General features: G+C 42.9%; 1 protein-coding gene across 1 annotated transcript; it reads right to left on the reverse strand.

The window, feature by feature from the left end:
- Positions 1-12,703: 12,703 nt before the first annotated feature.
- CMPK2 (cytidine/uridine monophosphate kinase 2) lies at positions 12,704-17,194 on the reverse strand. The gene is made up of 5 exons (XM_086608365.1): positions 17,099-17,194; positions 16,892-17,006; positions 15,899-16,100; positions 14,521-14,754; positions 12,704-12,850 (listed from the first exon to the last, which is right to left on the reverse strand). The coding sequence occupies exons 1-5, from the start codon at positions 17,192-17,194 to the stop codon at positions 12,730-12,732; spliced, it is 768 nt and encodes a 255-aa protein (XP_086464491.1). The 3' UTR covers positions 12,704-12,729.
- Positions 17,195-22,204: the final 5,010 nt, after the last annotated feature.

Genomic DNA, 22,204 nt, shown 5'->3' on the forward strand with positions numbered 1-22,204 from the left:
GATTTTGAGGCACTGCAACCAATTTTTCCACAGTAAAATTTTCCCCGGCTTTAAAATCAAAACTCAATACAATCTTAACTCTGGAGCGAACATGTTACCTCCACAATGAAATCTTGTAATATCTTTAACACCAGTAATTCATATGACTCCTGCCATTATTTGTGGCCTGAAAGATATCAGGAGAAGGAGGGGGAGGAATTCCTGCCGACTTGAAAGAGGTTTTTAGAACCAGCATATTACGGAGCGCAGTCCCCTTCTTTTTAATGGCCCAATTTGATTCAAAGAATGCTTCAAGGCATTCAAAAATGCTTTAAAAGCAGCAGGTTCTCAAATACATATGTCAAGTTGCAGCCAAGAGTGAAATTTTATAGCTCATTGAAAAATAAGATCGTATTATGGAAAAATGTGACACGCCCTCAATTATTGCAGCCTGAACGAACCCATTACAATAAAGCAAACTGATAAAACTCGAGAGACACAAAAGACAGGTTTGTAATAGGAAGCCAGATCAATGCCACACATGCCTCATTGCAGAGCTCTGGACATCTTGGCTTTTCAATCAGAATACCAGGCTTGTAGCTTCAGCAACACCCCTTCTGCACGGCTGCAAGGAAAACCAGCCAAGGATGCACTTCAACAAAAAATAGCATCATTAAAAAAATCCAGTTATTTTATGCTAGTTGCAGCAATCAAAGCCCCTGAGCCCCAGGTACCTGCAACATATAATGTTCTTATACACTTTAGTGTATTGAGCATGTTCAGTTTCTCTGGGAAGGAAAGAAGTTACAACACATTCATTTCAGACATATAGAGCATAGAGGAAATAGGACTATGGTATTATTTAGATACTTTGGTTCTGCAATTTTTCTGAGTATTAGTTACCTAATTATCCCTGAGCATCTGAGTTTGGGTGATTTGCTCACAACCATACAAGAGAGTGGTGACAGAAAAGGCAAACCTTGCTTCAGCAGTGCTACTGCAAATATAAAGTATTGTGTTTAAATTCTGTGCGATTGAGGGTTATATTAATCACCTTATTTAATTTTTCCCTTTCTCTTAGAGTAGAAATGTAGATGCAAAAGCTACATCTTTTTTCTATTCGACACCTTAGGCAGCTTAGCCAGTACTCTCCAGAAAAAGAAATCAAGAATCGGAAAGAAACGCCTACCATGTGTATGAAAATGGCTTTAAACTATCTTTTTGGTTTCCACCTTTTAATATGACCACATACCTTCTGAGCTAAGTCTTGCTGTTCTTCCAGCTCTCTTCATGTTTTATGTGTTTCTACCACTCTAAAGCTGACTGTGCTTATCCAGAGGTGTAATAATCCCTCTTAAATCCCGAATTCCCTTAGTCAGTACTCTTGCTCCCTCTCGTGGCTCCATGTTATCTATACATCGACTTTAAAGGATGGTTTGCAGAACAGTTGTTAACAAGTAACTTCAGAAGAGATAGCATCAATCTAATGTGCTGCAGATTTCCCTTTATACACGAGCATGTCCGACATACTGGATTAACAGACGGAGTAAAAGAAAAGAAACTTAAAAGGAAAGGAATCAGCATCCCAACAGCTTCAGGCAGGCAAATGGAGCCCAGCGGATGGATCAGAGCCTGCTGTCCGCCCTGCAGCGTTTCCCCCTTGGATGGGATTTATGGCACGGTGTGTTTTGAGATCAGACTGCTCACATCAACCGTGCCAGGTCCACTCCCTGCACGGGGAAATCTGGGCAAGAGGCAGGAAAGTTTGTGAAGTTCCAGCAGATTGCTTTGTCAGATGTTGGCCACCCTGCACGTAAAGCCCCAGTGTCTGTAGATCTCTGAGGGAGCTTGTCAAAACCCAGAGTCACCTCTCTTGGGTGCCTGGGGCTCTGCCCTCCCTCCACATCTCCCCACCTCCTCCCAGACTGGGTGGAGGGGAACCCACCTCCCTGCATCTCCCTCAGGCCCCCATAGTCCTGCAATAGGAGAATTTCACAGTACAGAAGCCTGCCTCGGGCAAAAGTCACTCCCCAAATTCACACTAAAAATCCTTTTTCCGGAGGTCAAAATAGAGAAGCTTAATGTCAAGAGGTAGCACTCCTTTCCTCATGAGTGTCTGCACAAGTGACTGGAGACATCAACGGGTCGTGCACGCAGGCAGACAGCCGGTGATGGAAAAAGCATGCAATCCGAGATCCCTGCTTCTGTTGGGATAGGCAGGCAGCCCCTACAAAAGAAAACATCTGACAAAAGAAATATTTGTCTAAAAGAAATGCTGCTTCTTCCATGCCCTTTCATGTTATAGAACAGATTACCTGATCTGTCTGAAGATGTCCCTGCTCACTGCAGGGGGGTCAGACTAGATGACCTTTAAAAGTCCTTTCCAACCCAAACTGTTCTATAATTCTAGGATTCTAGGATCCTATGATTTTGAGGACACAGGGGTCTTTTAAAAGTCCTTGAAATACTTCCCATGCAACTCCATTGCTTCAAATATTTTATTCTTCTTATTGAAGCACTTGAAAATTAATATATCTGGAGGCTGTAAACCTCTTCCACAACCTGAAGCAGGGTGAGACGCCTTCTCACCACCGACCGATGTGCAGGACCTCCTATCCTGAGCCTCAGCGTGCGCACAGCTCCTGTTAAGAGACTGGGGGCTTAGTGCCCAGGGCTTTCCACATCTGAATATTAGATTCCAAATCACCATGTGGATCCTGTTAATTCCACACTGAGAAAGAATACCAGAGCTTGGAGTGATAATCCGTAATGGACCTAACCCAAAATCCCCAGCCAAAGCAGCCGTGACGTGTGCGGGAGTTCAGACCTAGATCCAGACCTCTGCGAGGTGCCCCAGCCCTCAGGCTGTGCCTGCAATGTTAACCCTACCCCAAACCCAGGAGATAAAACCAAACCCCAGACTTGATGATGCCCCAGCTGTGCTCCATTTACTTGAAACTGGATTTGGGGCTTTCCCTATCACAACCGGCTGTACCACCAGCATGGCTGGAAGCAAAGGATGTTATTTGTTTTTCTCCTGCGGTGTGCTAATATGTTCCAGCCTATTTTCTCCCCGATACTGCATGCCAAGGTAAAGCAAGGTTTGGTATTTACTAAAAAGCTATTTCTCTGTAAGGTGGGAACTAGAACAAAGAGCTTGATTACAGAAATGTTTCAATTCCTCCTTCCCACTGGTCTTCTCTTCACTCTCTTTTACGTCAACACCTCCAATTCTGCTGCTATTTTCTGCTCCTTAGTCTGGCAATGGGAAATGTTAAAATCACTCACCTCTACAATTTTTCCTGTGGGATATGAACCAACATTATCTGCAATATATTCATTTCTCTCTCAATGGGTACAACTGCTGAGGAAGAGAACAAAACCAAAACAAACCCGCAAACAGAGAGGTAGAACAATGCTGAGAACAAGCCTCTCACAAAGCTTTCAAGCCCACTGTGGTTTTATTGATACAGACCCCTCTGAGAGCAGGATTTCTCATGGCTTCAGCATTTGTAGTCCTGGGTGAAGGCAGGCAGAGGTATACATATGAGAGATGCTGATCTTCAGACACTTCTTGAACAGTTTCTTGGGCATCTAGGTTTGGTTTAAGAGTTTTAATCATGTCCAAAACACTCCCTCCTCCCATCCCTATTGCTCTTGTTTTCTAAAAACTGGTCAACACATCATTTTTTAGCTGTCTGTCTGCCAAAGATAAATCAGAAATCTGAATGAGGTACTTGCATTTTACATGTAGAGCATGGACTTTGATCAAGGAACTTGTTACTGCAATTACACACAACTTAAAGTTCTCCAAAAGTATCAGAGTGGAAAGACTGAGCAGAAGGTCCTTATTAAATCCTCCTGCCTACCAGATGCATTATTCTCATCTGCCCAGGAGCGCAACCTTACCTTGGCAATACCCTCCCAGTGGCTTCCAGGGCTCACCCACTGACCTTGAGAGCACAGGGATGGAAATGCTCTTTGTTTGAACTCAGATTGACAAAATATATTACAGGAAGGCATAACCAGAGGTCGGATGTCATCCAGAGGGACCTTGCCAGACAGGCTGGAGAGGCAGGCCTGTGAGAACCTCATGAAGTTCAACAAGGCCAAGTGCAAGGTCCTGCACATGGGTCGGGGCAATCCCAAGCACAAGTACAGGCTGGGCGGAGAATGGATTGAGAGCAGCCCTGAGGAAAAGGACTTGGGAGTGCTGGTTGAAGAGAAGCTCAACATGAGCCGGCAAAGTGCACTGGCAGCCCAGAAAGCCAACCGTATCCTGGGCTGCATCCAAAGAAGCATGGCCAGCAGGTTGAGAGAGATGATTCTGTCCCTCTACTCAGCTCTCGTGAGAATCCACCTGGAATACTGCATTCAGCTCTGGAGTCCCCAACACAAGAAGGACATGGAGCTGCTGGAGCGAGTCCAGAGAAGAGCCGTGAAGACGATCCGAGGGCTGGAGCACCTCTGCTATGAAGACAGGTTGAGAGAGTTGGGACTGTTCAGCCTGGAGAAGAGAAGGCTCCAGGGAGATCTTATAGCAGTCTTCCAGTACTTAAAGGAGTCCTGCAGGAAAGCTGGAGAGGGACTTTTTACAAGAGTGTGTAGTGATAGGACAGGGGGTAATGGCTTTAAACTGAAAGAGGGTAGATTTCTATTAGATCTAAGGAAGAAATTTTTTGCATTGAGGGTGATGAGGCACTGGAACAGGTTGCCCAGAGAAGTTGTGGATGCCCCATCCCTGGAAGTATTCAAGGCCAGGCTGGATGAGGCTTTGAGCAACCTGGTGTAGTGGAGTGTCCCTGCCCATGGCAGGAGGGTTGGAACTAGATGATCTTTAAGGTCACTTCCAACCTTAACCATTCTATATTCTGCCTTCAACAGTTCAATCTCTAGTCTGTTTTCTCAGGTAAGAGCCAGGATAGAATTGCTTTGGGAATAAGAGTGTTCTTGCTCTTGTAGCCCTGTGGGGAAAAGATTAGGAAATCATCACCCTTGTCTTTCTTATGTGAAAGAAGTCATGGTCTTCTAAGGGATCATAGAGCAGGCTGAGTAACACGTGCAGAGCTTTTAGAAGTGTGCTAAATGGCATTCAGAGCTACTGAGGCAAATGTGGAGCATTGCACCTACTGGAGCATCCCTTGCATGGATCAGGTTCGGCTTTTCATTAATTTATCCCCACTGGTGAGCTATGCAGGCAGCTCAGGTGAACTTTTGGGACCCACTGACCCAAAATTGCCATCCTTTAGGGATGCGCATGAAACTTCCAGGCAGGAGGAATGTTTTTTTAAAATTTTTTTTCATATAATTAAGCTATGTATTCAGAGACATATTCAATTCCCTATGCCTTACCCTTGCATGGATGTGCACACATATACACACACCTACACATATGCACAGTTCAGGGTCGTGTGCATCCAGTCCAGCAACCTTGCATCCTTGTATCGTCTTGTATCAGTGTGATTCTATCATAGATTATATAGAAGACAGAAGGCTGGAGCACCTCTCCTATGAAGACAGGCTGAGAGAGTTGGGGTTGTTCAGCCTGGAGAAGAGAAGGCTCCAGGGAGATCTTATAGCAGTCTTCCAGTACTTAAAGGAGTCCTGCAGGAAAGCTGGAGAGGGACTTTTTACAAGAGTGTGTAGTGATAGGACAGGGGGTAATGGCTTTAAACTGTAAAAGGGTAGATTTCAATTTGATGTTAAGGAAGAAATTCTTCCCTCTGAGGGTGGTGAGGCACTGGAACAGGTTGTCCAGAGAAGTTGTGGATGCCCCATCCCTGGAAGTGTTCAAAGCCAGGTTGGATGAGGCTTTGAGCAACCTGATCTAGTGAAAGGTGTTCCTGCCCATGGCAGGGGGGTTGGAACTAATGACCTTTAAGTTTCCTTCCAAACCAAACTGTTCTATGATTCTATGATTCTATGATTATATGATAAGGTTTTGAAACAGAATTGCTGATTTTGTATGAAATATTTACTGTGCTTTTTGTGCATTTTGTGGCATGATCTTTCAGGAAGGAAGTGCGTATTCTTCTGAGCCTGCCTTTTATTTGAATATGCCACGTTTTTTCTGTTTCATTCCTTATTACAGCGTGGTCTGAGTACAGCCCTCACTGATTCCCCTCTGACTCAGATCTCCCCTCTGCCTGGTGAGCCACAAACTCGGAGCAGCTCCCAGGTGGTTTTGTTTGTGTTGGAAGACTTTTCCTGTTTTCCTTTGCCCTTCCCGAGGGGCTTTCTGCAGCCTCCTGCAATTTTGTTTCATCAGGCTTCTGAGGCATGGGCAACGTCCCAGGGCTCTGTGGTCAGGGTGGACATCAGGGACTGTCCTGGTCAGTGAATTTGCATGTATAACTGGCTGCAGACCATTCTGTTCCCCTTCTCCAGGACAGTACTGCAGCTGCTCTTTTGTTTTGCCCTGAAAAGAACTACCCAAAGAACTTCTTTGGAAAAGAAAATGAGTGCAGCAACCCATGTGCCTTTTAAATATTGTAAAATCATCCTGAAAAACCACTCTGTAGATCCAGTGTCTCTGAAGACTTATGTGAGGAACAGTTTTTGGCCTAACAGATTCAGATTTATAGGAAAACCTTTGTGAAATACCAAGCAATTTCTTCCTAAGATCAAACACTTTGAGAAAGTGAATCTATTTTTGGTGATTGCTAGCAATGCTACATATAGGTGCTTCCTTTGAATTGCAGCTGCAGATAAATAAGTTTTAATTTCCTGTGCAGAGCCCACACTCAGATAATTTCCTAGCTGTCTGCTCAGTGAAACTCCCACACAGAAAAATGAGAGGCTTTTTACGGTACCTTGATAGCAGTTTGTTGCACAGATGATGCATCCTCCAAGGGAGGCAGCTGTAATTGTAAAGTAGATGAACTCCAGAGCTGAACTCTTTGCTGTCTTACAAGAGTGAGCCGGGAATGCTGCTAGTAGCTAGTGAGCTGTGCTGCTACAGGGAAGCAGAGTCAGACCCAGTTAAAGGCCTCTGTTCACAAATATCCACAGTTAAACCCAGTGACAGTTCCGAAGCTGGGAACTGCTAAAGAAAAGCTGACTGTGTTTTCCCTTCACTAGAATAGCCTATATTCCATTTACCAAACAAATCTCGTGGAAAATGTTAAAACATAGCGAAATCCAAATTGTTTGGGCAATACACATACGTAGTACACAAAAATAATACATGAACTACATTATTAAGGAATGTCTATATAGCCCTTATGAGAACAGGCGTACTTAGGTAATCAGTTCCAGTAAAATATTGTTGTTGAGTTAGAAAGCTCAATTTAAAATATTAGCACAGAGATATTTATGCCAACCTGACACAGATGCATTGCATCCCATTTTGCAGTGCAAGCTAAAAATAGTTTTAAGATGTTTGAGGATTTCTTTTTTGGAAGGGCAAGATGAGTATCAGGGGTGTCTGAAGCTTGTATAGCCAGCACTTTGGATTGCAGGAGGGAAAGGGAGGTTTCTGGGAGCTGCACTCATGGACTGGAGCATTCACCCAAAAGCTTACAGGCTGGGAAAAAGAGACGCATGCAACTGGATATAGACCAAACTTCAGAGACAGCTGCAACACAGTATCTTGGTCAAGGCCAGGATGGATGAGGCATTGAGCAACCTGATCCAGTGGAAGGTGTCCCTGCCCATGGCAGGGGGGTTGGAACTAGATGATCTGTAAGGTCCCTTCCAACCCAAACCATCCCATGAATCTATGATTCCATGATATTCTGTGTGTCAATACAGCAGAATCTGCTTGCATTAGAATGTTGCATCGTTACCACTCCAACCTCATGCATGTCTGATCAACATCAGTAGATTCAAGGAAGACTTATTTGTAAATGGTCCTCTACAAGACTATTTGTATCACCAACCAAAGCCTCAGAGTCACTGGCCCAGGAGACTTACAACTGTGGAATGTGGTCTAGATCCTCTGCACAATTTGTGTCTTCCATCCTCTCAGGAAAAGATGTGCTCACTTGATCACAGCATCTTTTGCGAAAGAAAACTCAAAGCCCGAGCAAATATGCAGATTGCACCAACCTTTCACCTGTCCAGACGGCCCCGGGGAGGGGGAGAGCAGCACAAAAAGTAAATCACCCCACCAGAGCTCATTCTGTACTTGCCACGTGCTTAAAATAGGGCTTTTTCTGGCTGGCTTTTTTCATACGCAATGAGTTTGTGGACACAGGAACATTTTTCATCATATTTCCCCTTCTTTGGAGTACATGACATGGACTGTCTCTAGAGCTGAATAAAAGGTCATGACTGACCAGCTGGTAACACAAAATGCATTTTTACACTAATGGCAGGGTATTCTAGCTTTTGTTTCACATTAAAATGACTGCGTATTTACATAAATCTTACATCTGTTTAGTTGAATTAAGCCAGAGGGTGGTGATCTTTTTTTTTACAAAAGAGCTGATTTAATTTTATTGAACATAGCTTTCCATTTAAAAGATCAAAGTCAGTGCAGCCCCCTGCAGCAACAATTCAGTCTCATGTGTTTCTTCAAATACTCAAATTAAGAAAATAGGAGAACTAGAACCGAAAAAGCTAATGAATTTTAACAGAAAACTAGCAATTATTCATTCCTTAAAAACAAAAATAAATAAAAACTCTTTGGGGTCTTTGTTTATCCTAGGCTTGAGACATTTTTCCATCCATCAAAGTCCCACAAAATGTCCTGACTGTGCTACCTCTGAAACTGTCAGGAATTGATAGTGGAGGCAGCACGCACATTTTCAGGCAAATTTCTAGAAGGTGGTAATGGTACGAGGAAAAGACACAAAATATGGAACAGTGAAGAAAACCTATTGAAGAACTGGCCTCTCTAGGTGTCATGTGTTAGTTCCAGGCACTCAGCACAGTCAACTCCTACTTGATAAAACATCAGTTGCTTATTATCTCTACAGGAAATAATGGTAAAAATCATGACTACAAAACTGTATCTATAATGAAGACAGATATTTCATGTCCTCTGAAAAACCTGTATATCGTCCCCTAGCATCTGGCTTTGGGGAATTAGTCTTTGTCTTGCAAACTCTTATTTTTGGGAGGGGAATGGTTGAATGCCAGCTTTACACTTCACTGCTGAAGTTCAGTATTTGCTCACAAGTGGTTTACTCACCTCTCAGGCTGACAGCAGCACTTACTACTCCCAAAACTGGACGAGCACCACGGCTACACCCCATGCTACAGCAGGATGGAGCCAAGCACACACCAAAATCCACTCTTCCCTGCTCCCATCCTATGGTTAACCCCTGCAGGAAACCTGGCAATATGTACTAAAAGGAGCTGTAGCACATTGCAGGTTAGCCTTCAATCAGGACGCTGAAGATATCAGACCCAAAGTCTGTTTTGGCTCCAAGGAAACCTTACGAAGAGATACATGTTGCTCCTACATTTCATCTATGTGATACCACTACATTAGCATTTCAGCTTGGATCAGGAAGGTGCTTTTGAAGCGTTCCTCCTGACCACCCCTCCTCACCACACTTTGCTTCTTATCATGAAACAGTTCTGGCATCTGTGACCTGGACTCCAACCAGACAAAGCCAAATCAAAAGATCTGGTGTAGAAGCACACCTACTGTGCTACAGATAGACTGGCCCATGCGACCACATCAGAGCTGGTCTGAAATTGGACCTAGATGATCTTTAAGCTCTCTTCCAACCCAAACCATTCTATGATTCTATGAAATAAATCTCTGAAATACCTGTAGGGCACACCCTGGCCCCTCTGCACCAGCTCCTCTGTGCCATAGATCTGCCCTGCTTGTTCCAGGCCACCTGCTAATACAGGCACAGCCCAAAGAGGCTGCACTGCTGCTTTCTAACACTCGCTGCTTAAATGGGGAAATAGTGACATTTTAGGCACCATATGGTATCCCTGCAGGCCTCCAGCTGCCACTCCGCAGATCAACAGCTCAACCAAATGTCTCGTGTCATATCTGGCAGCCTCATGCAGACATCTCAAATACCGTAGGGAGACTAACTGGCTGTGGATGTCTGTGTTTAGGCAACTGAATACCATTTTATTTAAGTATCTATTCCCCTCTAGACCAAAAAAAATGGAAGCAAATGAGATTAAAAATGCGAAAAAAAGGTACTTGAAATACTATAGTGTGTTCTATAAAATAAAATAAAATAAAATAAAATAAAATAAAATAAAATAAAATAAAATAAAATAAAATAAAATAAAATAAAATAAAATAAAATAAAATAAAATAAAATAAAATAAAATAAATGTTTTGCAAAATTTTGTCATATGAAACTGCTGGAGAATTTTTAAAAATAACTAAAAAGTAAAAAGAATTTAATTTGGGCAAATGGCAGTATTGTTTTGTACTTCAAGAAACACTTGAACTTTACTAATAGTGTTCAGTAAGGCTTGCATTCACTGACTGTAACACAACTATTGAGACGCTTGATATTAAGTTTCTGTGTGTGTGCTTTACTGTTCCAACCTCCAGATACTCTAAGGACTGTAATATCAGGATTTTTGCAGGATCACATCCTAAAGCTATGTCTGTACTAGTAAATCAGTAAATTCTCAAATTACTAAATTTAGTGAGGTAGTAATAAAAGAAACATGCTTTGGCATGTCCTCTGCGCTGAGGATGACTGGCAGAGAGCAGCCTTCATCTGTGCTAGCAAATGCCTGGCCTCTGAAACAGGTACACGGGGATGGCCCAGGGGCTGGCCATGATGGGGACGGGGTGGCAGAGGCTGGTGGCCTCAGGCCAGCACTGTGTCATGGGCTAACCTCCCACGCTTACACAATGACCACATTCCAAAGCTGCAGAAAAATAGGTTTATCTATCAAGCCATAGCTGAAGTTTCTGAATCTGCATGGAATTATTTGGAGCTTCAGGTCTTTTGAAACTGAAATCCTGACTTCTCATGGCCACCAAATTGCCCAGCAAAACGGTTTATAACACATGAAGCAGGTCACGCTCGTGCCGGACACACGATGGCTAGTGCTCGTTACTGCTGCTCCTCTCCCAGACCTGCTGGTGCTTCAGCAGCCAGTGACAAACCTCTACATTGGTTGTAGATGTAAATTAAAGTAACAGTGCAGTCTTTTTAGTCACTGCGGACAAACTGTGGCAGAAATGCCACAGAAATGGGAAGTGTGGGAGTGATTATGCACGTTAACATCCTGCATGTGGCACATAACCTCCTGCAGCCCTGTAATTCTAACAAAGACATGAGAGAAGGACACAATGGTTTGGTCTACCTTGCTTTCTGTTCTGTTCGCCTAAGTAGATTTGAGTTAAAAAAAAGGCACGGTCTATAAATATATGCTTCACCTGTGTCATTAATAGTGTCTGATGACACTCATTGCATACGTATTATCAACACTCTTTTAAATACAAACCTACACAAAACTCAGCATCAAAACCCAGGCAGATTAGTTTTAGTGGCATTTCTCAGGCCGAGTGATCTCTCACCTGGAAATGCTAGAGCCACACAATGTTTAGGGCAGGCACTCTATTTGTACCCTCATTGTCCGTGTGCAGTGATATCCTCTGTCTGTGAATTGGAGCACAAGTCTTAGGAGGAGTGGCTGAGGGAGCTGGTGTTGTTTAGCCTGGAGAAAAGGAGACTCAGGGGAGACCTTATCACTGTCTACAACTATCTGAAATGATGTTGTAGCAAGGTGGATATCTGTCTCTTCTCTCAAGTAATAAGCAATAGGACAAGAGGAAATGGCTTCAAGTTGTGCTTGGATATTAGGAAAAATTTCTTCACCGAAAGGGTTGTCAAGCATTGGAGCAGGTTGCCCAGGGAAGAGGTTGCATCACCATCCCTGGAGGTATTTAAAAGATGTGTAGATGCAGCACTTAGGGACGCCGTTTAGTGGTGGACTTGGCCGTGTTAGGTTGACAGTTGGACTCAATGATCTTCACGTCTCTTCCAACCTAAACAATTCTACGATTCTATGACTCTCAAAAGAACACAAATTCACGTTAACAAAGCTATTAAAAGGATACAGAAAATGTTTTGTAGAAAAAATATTTTAGCAATCATTTCTCAAATGTTTTTAATTTCAGATTTTTCTCAGGTCTCTGTTTTTAATATGTCAGCATTCTTCTGTTTTCCTCTGAAATTAGTTGATATTTCATTTGCATATGTCAACAGGCTTGCACTTTATTACTTAGAGGCCTAGATTCTTGCTGGCTCTCATTTACGACACTTTTTTGCAGGATGCCCATCACAGCAGCAGCTACTCATCCTCTATTCCAGCAAACAGCACAAGGCCACTGGATTCCCTGTTCCTCAATGTTGTGAACATTTTACTGTTTCCATGCTGGATGACATTTCAGCCTCTCCTTGGGCACCTAATGCTCCTGCTGCAGTCCAGTGAATTCTCCTACACAAAGGACGCGGGAAAAGGTTCTCCTGGTGATGAAGATGTAACATGATAGCGTCTTGAAATGTCACAGCACCAGAGAGCGCTGTGAGGTACCTTGTGCATGCCCATAGTATGTTTGTGGCTTTGCTGAGAATGATGAATAACATGTGAGCAGTATTTTGCCTTATACAGAAAAGTACAGTAGGCAACGGCGAGACAGAAAACCTGCACAGATTCCTGCCGACAGAAGAAAGAAAAGATTCTTCTGTGGGATGAAACACACAGTGCATTTTCAGATACCAAAACCAGAGGGGCAATAAAAAGTATCTTTTACGTGCACTAAAAAGTAACTTTTAAGTGCTGTTACACAGAAACTTTGTGCTTTCACAAAGCACAGTGTTTTTTAATTAGTTGAAGCACTGTCTTGAGAACCTCTTCTTTGGAGGGGCTGGCATCAACCTCTTGGCATGCAGGATTCACCATCCTTCTGTACGACTCTTCAACTCTATTTAAATACAAAATGAGAGAAATGAAACTACAAATTGCAGGGATATGAAACAGCACTAGTCATCAGCCTTGGATGAAAGTGTTCATGCTGTAGAGACAAAGGGCAAAAAAATCTAATATGAAGCTAAGAATGAAATCTACTGCAAAGAGCAATAAACCATTAGTAGCTATTACAATGCGAACCTCAAAGCACATAGTTTCCTTGACGCTGATTCCCAGAGCTCTATCCAAAGAATTTCTTTCTTTACAGCTTAGCACTGGATACATTGTGGTACAGCAGTACAGTGAGCAGCCTGCTGCTGACACCTGAGTTAATTTATTCAGAGCCCACTAAGGTATCTCTGAACTATATGGCATGGTGGTGTAGGTGTGCTCACTGACTGATCTCAGCTTTGAGTCACTGGATTAGGGAGTCGATACATCATTCAATCCTTTCCTCTGTTCATCTTCACTAACTGGATGAACATCAGGATGAAAACCTCCTCACTTAGACAATAAGCCTTCTCAAAATGCAGAACTTTTCCATATTTAGTCTATGAGGATGTGAATAAGAATGTGAATATAATTTTCTGTTTTCCCACAAGAATCAATAATGCCAAACATTCAGGCCACAAGTTGTAAGATGAATCAAACAAGACTCTGAATGTTCTCACATTCAGATTGACATAATTAACAAGTAGAAATAACCAAAAGCTTTCTGATGGGAATAAGAAGTAACAGAATTCAAACACGAAAGATTCTCAAATGACAGTATGTTCCCTTGTCTCACCCATCCCTCTGCAGGTCCCACTGTATGAACCGTGTATCTACACAGAGCTTCTGTCAGAATTAAGTAATGAATATTTTAAGGTATATCAGCATCAGAAATGTCAAAATCCTAGAGGTAGATTTCATGAGGTATCTACACGGGCATCAAATCGACACATTTGGCAGAGCCTAGACAGCAATTCAGCGCACCCTGAAGTAGGATACCTAAGGTGCAACTCAGTTGCCTAAACAAATGTACCTAGTACTGCTTGAGATGCTCTGAACTATCTAATTTAGCTTCCAGTTGCTTGTCCAGAAAGGGTCCACAGGTTCTGCATCACACCTGCCAGCCTCCTAGATGTCTCAGATGATATTATATAGCTCTAGATACTTCTGCTTAGATCACTGGGCTCCAAGCAGGTGGGGAGTTGAATCACTTCAAAGGCTCCATTGAGTGCATTGACAATACTGGGAACTGAGACACTGAGCACAACTGAAGACATCTATAAGAGACGAACTAAATTTTGTTCTCTTAATCTGGAGCTCAATTCCAAACTTTTCTGGGGAAGCTATGTGCATGAACTTCTTGCTTCGCAGTTCTGGAACTTTTAGGTCTCTCTCCTTCACAACCTCAATAAGAAAGGTGCTACAATACCAGCAGCAAGTAGCAAAATACAAGTATTTTAACTCTAAGATCCTTTGCAGGAGAACGAAGTTCTTCACCTGCAGCTTTCAAACACTTTCAGTTAGAAGTGACAGAATTTAACCTCCTTGTCAGCCACAAATCCTTTTAAAAAAAAACCCAACCCAAAAGCTCAGACATAGGAAATCCTTGTCCCAGTAATGTGAGCAGGACATTTTGCTACTGATTTCACAGGAGCCAAAATTGCCTCCATTCTCTTATTACTCATGAAAGAGTACCTTTGGCGAAACAAGCTGTTAGCTTCCAGCTCAGCTTCCTCCTTTGTTTTCTCCAGCCCCCGATGCTGAAGTCTCCGGACTCGTTCCTCAGGGTCAACAGTCAGGAGAAGAACAAGATCAGGTTTAAGCAGATCCTCAGGCCACTGGTACACCTCATCATGAGCAGGTGGAAGATCCTGCACTTTCCCATTTATTTCAGTGGCAATTGTGTAGGCAGCTGTGCTGTGCCAGTATCTGTCAGGAAAATACAGAATGGAGAGAGAAATTTTAAAGAGGGCACTAAATTTTCAGTAATACAGGAGACAGCTGTCAATGTAACGACAAGTGCAATAATGACAAGGTAGGTGACACTGTGATTTTGAAGTGAAATGTAAAGAAAACTCTGTCACCCATTTTTTCTTAACAGAGTAATAATACTCAATGCAATATTCAGAATTACTGTGGATTATTAATTAAAACGTATGGCAGAAGCTACACATTTGGCAGAGTGTTCTAGATACTCCTACGAAAAGAAAGTCTTGTCATATAATGAGAAGAGTTAAATTATGTGTCAAAATCCAATACTCTCTTTCTTGTTGTTCCCATTCTACTTCATGCAACAGATTTGGTAGAGAACATGTGGTCTTCAATCACATGTGAATGAGGAGAGACGTTATTAATGGTTACGCATTTCACTTGTATTTAGCGTTCCCATCACTGTGAGGCACTGTATTTTATATATTTCAGTGGTTTTGAGGCCAGTTAAAAATGACACTCAAACATATGTAAACTTCTGCATATATGTGTTGTGGGAGGAACTGACAGTACATCTGCTGAAATAAGCCAGGGGTTTCAAAACACTTCTAGACTTTTGTTATTAAGAGTAATACTGAAAGCTGCCCACACAGTCAATGAAAACAAGAAATTACATAAACAAAACCAAAAAAAGTGGGAAGCTTATTTCTGGCTTTACATTCTCCAAGAGTAAAACTCAGTCATCTACCTAAAATTCAGTTATTCTAATCCACCTGTATCTCAGACCTTTCTTAGAGACAGCTATGATCAGCAGCCCTCATTCTCCTCAGCTCTGTCACAGAATCCTGCTTTGGCTCAGGCTGCAGAGTCCAGGCCACCACTATTCCTAACTGAATATATAACATGTGTGCTAAAGCCAGTTATGAGTGTTACACTGACAGAAGTCCCATACCTGACTGTTGTCCTAAGTATTACTCTATAGAAGATTTAATATTTATCCGACTACCTGAAAAGTAGCACTTACAAAAAAAAAAAAAAGAAGAAAAAAGAAGAATCCCAGAGACTATCATTGACAACTTCTGCTTGTAACACTGAACAACTGTATGATGGCACTGAAATAAGGGGATTTCTTAAATATACAAACCTGTCTATGATCACAGGTGCCTGAGTGGATGCTTTTGCTATTTCTGAAGCAAGAATGTAGTTGCCCGCAGCATAAAATGCTCTTTTAATGGGTGCTGGCTCGTCATCAAATATTGTCCTCCACTGGCTGATGCAAGCTGGTGGAGACCTTAGCAGAACGGCATTCAGAGTCTCCTTAACAGACTGAGTTACAGTGGTTTTGCCTGCATTTCATTTACAGAAGGAAACATCTGTTACATTACATATCAGATACATCTGCGTTTTAAAAGCTGAAAAATGCTCCTACCTGTTCACTTGGAGAACATGTTCTGACACCTGACTATGGAACCTGAGTAGCTTGTGATAAGGCTTTCAGTGCAAAATCATCATGAGTCTGGTTCAAGGAATTATTGCTTCACTTCCTACTCTCAGGGCCTTCCACCCCCCCCCCCCCCCCCGCCAACTTTCTGTCTTCACTCCTTTAAATGCATTAAATGCACGACCATTTCTCTACATCTCTATTTACAATACTTTTCTAGGTCACAATTCATGTGTATGTTGCAATGTTGTCATGCAGTGTTCTTTTTAGAGCGCACTTTCAGTTATCTTTAACTGAAAAGACACAAAACAAAGTTATTCAGAAGCAACTAATACTTCAAACTGCTGTCAGTTTCCCAGACTACCACTATTTTAGTTCATTTATTTGAAAACTCTCCGGTAAAAGTACGTTTCATCATCTGCACAAGAAATACAATCTACAGTACACCACTCTTTGCATTATTCCATTTTAAATAGACGAGGAATTCATCCACTGCATGAAAATTAGCATAGCCTGTTTGATCTTTCACAAGTAAGATGAGACAGACTGGTACTTACAATTACAAATTCTTTCAAATCTGTCACAGGCTTCCAGGATTTTTTTCAATTTCTCAGCCTTACGCTTGGCTGAAAGCCACAGCGGCCACTCTTTCCAACAATTTCTCATCCGCGGTATTTCAACCACACGCGCTCTTACCTGTGGCATCCAGCCCCTCAAAAACCACCACGGGAAAACCTCCCTTCTTCTGGTGCTCGGGACACTTCTCCAGCAGGTCGAGGACGGCTCCCGCCTCCGGGATCCGCGCTGCGCACTGCAGGGAGAGAGGAGACCCCACGGCCCTGTGAAGCTGGAAGGGGCAGATCGCGGCCCCCGCACCCCTCCGCGGCCCCGGCGGCCGCTCACCTCCCGCAGGCGGAGGCGGACGGCGGCGGCGGCGGGCGGCAGTGCGCGGCGGAGGGGCTGCGGGCCCGGCGGCCCCGGGGCGCAGCGCCGCAGCATCGCGGCCGAGAGCCGGGGCTGGCGGCAGCGGGGAGCGGGGGGGGCGGGCGGCGGAGCCAGCGGGAAACGAAACTAACCCCGTCGGCCGGGAAAGCGCTTTTCCACGGCGAAGAGGGCGGCGGGGGAGGGCCGGTCCTCGGAGGGGCGGGTTTTCTGCCTTCCCTCCCCCGCTTTAGCGGCTCTGGGGTGAACGGTCCCCGTGGGACATGGCTCTGGATGAGCTGAAGGGAAAGCGAAAAATAAGGTCTTGGCCTCGGGATCCGGTCTTCTCAGTCTGGAGAAGAGAAGGCTCCGAGGTGATCTTAACAGCAGTCTTCCAGTACCTGAAAAGACCTACAGCAAAGCTGGAGAGGGACTTTTTACAAGGGTATATAGTGATAGGCCAAGGGGCAATGGCTTTACACTGAAAGAGGGGAGATTTCGATTAGGTATAAGGAAGAAATTTTTTATATTGAGGGTGGCAAGGCACTGGAACAGATTGCCCAGAGAAGTTATGGCTGCCCCATCCCTGGAAGTGTTCAAGGCCAGGTTGGATGGGGCTTTGAGCAACCTGGTGTAGTGGAGGGTATCCCTGCCCATGGCAGGGGGGTTGGAACTAGATGATCTTTGAGGTCCCTTCCAACCCATTCTATGATTCTCGCCTCCCTCCAGCAAAAAAGGGTCACATTCTCATGAACTCTCATGGTTGAATCCTGGTGGTCTCAGAAAAGAGAAAAGCAAATACACTCTGCTGCTTCTGACTGGCCCAAAGAGACGAGCAAGCCATAAACCAAATTGGACTGGTTTGCTGTGTTGCAGTGCCCAAGGAGCACCGAGCTGTGAGGGTGTATCAGTAACTTCACTCTATTATTTTGTAACTCAGTGCCTTGATAACAAGACCAACAAACTCAAATAATTTTGGAAGTAAAATGGACTTTTACAAGCCTGCAGTGTTTTCATAACTTCATGATGGCCAATTTCAGCTTTCATCAGCTGGGGCAGGAACCAGAAGCACTGTGAACTGCTATAACAGTTCGATTCATGTCAGCTGCTGTGAGTACTGTTGCCCAAAATGTTTGCGTTTTCAAAATATGTAACTTGGAACATAGGAGAACCTTCACCTCTGCAGAATCCTATTTCTCCCTTTCAGTAGTTGGAAAACTGCCACTTAGAGATATCTGAAGTTAAGCTTCTGATGCATCTTCTGAAAGAATATACTGTACATGTGAGTATGCTCTACAAGAAATTTGTCAAAAATTTGATGTCTTCCTGTGTTCAGCTCAAACATGCTGCACAAATAACTTTTGCTTAGCATATCTGCAGGGAGAGGGGAGCTGCTGGTAGGCAACATTGGTTAGCTAGAGATCAGCTCTTCTGGGTGGAAACTGCCTGTGCTGAGGAAGCTGGTGGAAGTTCCTGGGCCAGAACAGGAACTGGGAGCACAGCCTTGGAGGCTGTTCAATACAGTCTCAGCAGCAGGTACCAAAACTGGCTTTTTTTTTTTTTTTTTTTTTTGAGGTGAAACGTGCCCTTTTTCATGCTTGAGAACTCCTGTGTCGTTCCACATCACTCAAACTCATGGCTATGGCAGCTGGGTATGGATGCCAGAAGACATAGGGTAAAACATGGTTCATTATACAAGAAGCCGATAGATGGTAATTTTAAGAACACAATAACATGCGCTACTGAGTCAGACTAGTGGCTCTTCTTCCCCAATATTTTGTCTGGCAGAATGACATGCTGTGCATAAGCCTGGCTTGTCCGTGGTCCCTCTCCTAGTCCTCATGCTCCTTCAGCATCCACAGTCATCAAATTAGGAATGTTATACAGCACATCCTCATCTTTTCCTTTTAGCATCTATTTATGGACCCTTGCTCATACGTCTGTCTAAATCCCCTTTTGACTCCACAATACAGTCTACCTCCACAAATCCCCATGGTCTCAAATTCCAGAAATGCGCCTGTTGCATAAAACCAATTTTCTTTTATCAGCTTTAAACTCATATCCCACTTGTTTCAACAAGTGCCTCTTCTAATAATATTACTGACTTTGGTGAATAACAGTTGAACATTTGGCTTGTCACCTGTATGATTTTTTAAAGCTCACTCAGATTTCCCCTTCAGCTTTTTCATGTCAGAAATGAGAGACCCAACCTCTTGTAAGGCAGCTGCTTCATCCCCTTGATCGCTTAGATGCAGGGATAACTTTTTTAACTCCATGAAGTGCTGCCGAGACGTGGAGACCTGAACTGTACCACTAGTCAAGGTATGGCTACACGTAACAAGGTTTCACGGAGCAGCAAAATAATGCCATTTGACTTGTTCTCAGTGCCTTTCTGGATGACACTAAGCTTTTTGTTGACTTTTTCGCTGATGCCTCCCACAGATCCATTGATTTCAGAGAGGTAGCAACAGTTGACTCCAAGACCTCTTTCCTGAGATGTAAGTGCCACTACTGAGCTCAGCATTAGGTGTACAAGGTTTCAATTATTTTTTCTTGCATTCATTGCCTTACTTTTATCTACACTGAAGCTTACCTGACACTTTTCTGAGGTCAAACTGACTGGCAGCCAAGTTTCGCTTCAAAAGTGCTTGAAAAGCTGGCTGTGTTCCTCACTGACCTCTCTGCCTTCTTGCTTTTCTGTTTTTCTGTTTTCCCGATACCACTGTTGGCTTTCCCCTCCTTGCTGACTAAATGGAAAGAGTCCACTTTCGTTTTTCCTTTTCCCCTCCCATTGCCATGATACAACCTTGTTTACAAGCCTTCCTGAGCTTCTTTCCTCGTTAATAATATGCTTATGAGATCATTTATAATAGACATGTGATGTCTGTCCTCCTGGCTAGTTAGTTAAAAGTATCTTCTTGCAAGATTTTAGGTCTTTCCCATCAGATTTTACATAAACAGTTCAGGTAAAATTGCAGAAAGAGAGAGTTGCCTTTTATGTCCAAGACAGGTCTTTGTATTTAAAATCAGGCTAGAGAGTATGAATCTCTTTTGAAATTAACTTACAGTAAGTGTTTTTCAGTTTCTTCACAAGGACCTTTATCATTTCTTTCTTCTGTATAATATGAAATAATGTTGAAGAACGAACATGCTAATTATGTGAAAAACACTGTTCTGGAGCCTCTTCACATCTTTGAGGGCCCACTGTACTTGCATGTAGCTATAGGGAAGAGAGAGAGACACAACAAGAAGCCATAAGAGCATTCAAAAACTTTTTGATCCACTCAAAGTGGAAAAAGAGGAAAAAAACCTGAAGATTAATCAACCTGTAACTTTAAAAATATATCTATCTAAACAGCTGTCTGAGACACAAGGCAGGAATTATTTAAGTTAAAGGTCCAATGCATAGGTATGTAAAATAGACACCAATAGTGTACAGTTATTTTCATGCAGAATAAATTTTAAAGGGCACCAGTAAAGAGACCCTCAGTAAATATAAAGGTCATAAGAACACAGAAGTTAGTACAGTATCAGGGCAGACACCCTCCTCTTCTGCCCGTGACACTGGCCAGTGCCAGAGGTTTGGAGAAGAGTATGGAAAGGACACAGAAGGATTCTTCTCCCAACATCTTGTCTCAGATTCTAGGTGTCATCTGGAGATCACATACAGTCTGTTAAGGGCCTGTGGTGGACTTCTTTCAAATGTGCCTAATCTGTGCTTGTCTTTATGTTGTGTGTTTCATAACTTGATTGCCTGTGGGTTTTAACTTTCTGTTTGGTAATTTCAGTGGCATCCCTTGGATTCGTGCATCGCGAGGAGCGATGAGTCACTGCAAGTACAAAGTCCTTGACAGAATCCCATCTATGGTGCTGCAGATGCAATGGGGGAGAGATCATTTCCAGCTGGGAGTGGAGCGAGAAGTAATACATTTATCAAACGCTAAAAACTACACCCGCCATTGCGTGACTTGCATGATTGTCCTTGGACGGTTTTGGTCCTCACAGGTGACATGATAATGGCTTCTCCTTTAACCTTATTTATGTTCCTGGTTCATGTCAGAAATTTGCTTTCCCTAGCAAGATACTGTTTGACTGGAACTGCTAACTAGTCACGTTAGTGAAAGCAATCTTTTTATTTAAATAAACAAAATTACACTATTTAGATAAATAATATATCATTGTTTTAAGGTTTTGCTTCCTAGCAACTAGGGAGCACAACAGCATTATCCATGTTCATCCAGTTGGATTCTTCCATGCTAGTTGTGTACCTGTGTACCATCCAGTGCATCATTAATACCATTATTCAATCATTTTTGAAAAAATTGTGTTTATCTTTAAAATGTTTTTTTGGTGCAGATTTGCAGAACTGAAGCATTTTGAGCACTGGGACTCCATCGTGCCACTGTAAGATGACTTCTGTAGGAAAGAAAGGGAAGGAATCAGACCTCCTACTGCTGTCAAAGAATGTCATGCTTTTCTGAGTCTCTTCTAGAAGGCTCCCAGACAGAAAATATCATTACAGCATGTAAAAACGAACACTTATGTTTTCTTATAAGTCTCACCATAGAGCATGTGAGCTAGAAGATTTTGCTGCTAGGACTTGTACATCCATGGGGGGCACATCCCGCTTTGGGTTTACTTTTTGGGGCTTTACAGTAATGCAGAGAGTGTCATCTGAAAACATACTTAGTTGAGGCAAAAAATAGAGCTTTTATAATTGCAATTTGCTAAGAAAGCATAAATAAAATTACAGGGAACAGTAAAACTTGAGTAGCTTGAGTGTTATGTTCTTTGGATGTTTTGTTCCTTGAAACAGTGATCTGCCCTTTCCAAGAAAAACAAGTTGAGAATGGTAATGCTTTAGTTTCTTGAGTCATTGAACAACACTCTTCTGACATGCTTTTGGAGTATTTGTGTATCAGATACAAGTCATATGTTGAGAGAAATTGGTAATCATCAAGGATTTTTTACTGATTTTGGAAAAGAAGCATTTTGAACTTAATTTTCCTATCCAGCTGAGGCACGAGGCAACGAGCTCAGGATTGAGGCTGCAATAGGTCTAGGTCACTATGCCAGCCTCAGTGGATT

The sequence above is a fragment of the Tauraco erythrolophus genome, chromosome 2 (genome assembly GCF_009769465.1).
Source record: "Tauraco erythrolophus isolate bTauEry1 chromosome 2, bTauEry1.pri, whole genome shotgun sequence".
NCBI classification, from domain to species: domain Eukaryota; kingdom Metazoa; phylum Chordata; class Aves; order Musophagiformes; family Musophagidae; genus Tauraco; species Tauraco erythrolophus.

Coding starts and splice junctions, on each gene's coding strand:
- CMPK2 (XM_086608365.1), bottom strand. CDS start 17,194: ATGCTGCGGCGCTGCGCCCCGGGGCCGCCGGGCCCGCAGCCCCTCCGC. Junction 14,755..15,898: donor GCACCTGTGATCATAGACAG/GTTTGTATATTT, acceptor TTTTCCTGACAG/ATACTGGCACAGCACAGCTG. Junction 12,851..14,520: donor AACAGCTTGTTTCGCCAAAG/GTACTCTTTCAT, acceptor GTATTTAAATAG/AGTTGAAGAGTCGTACAGAA.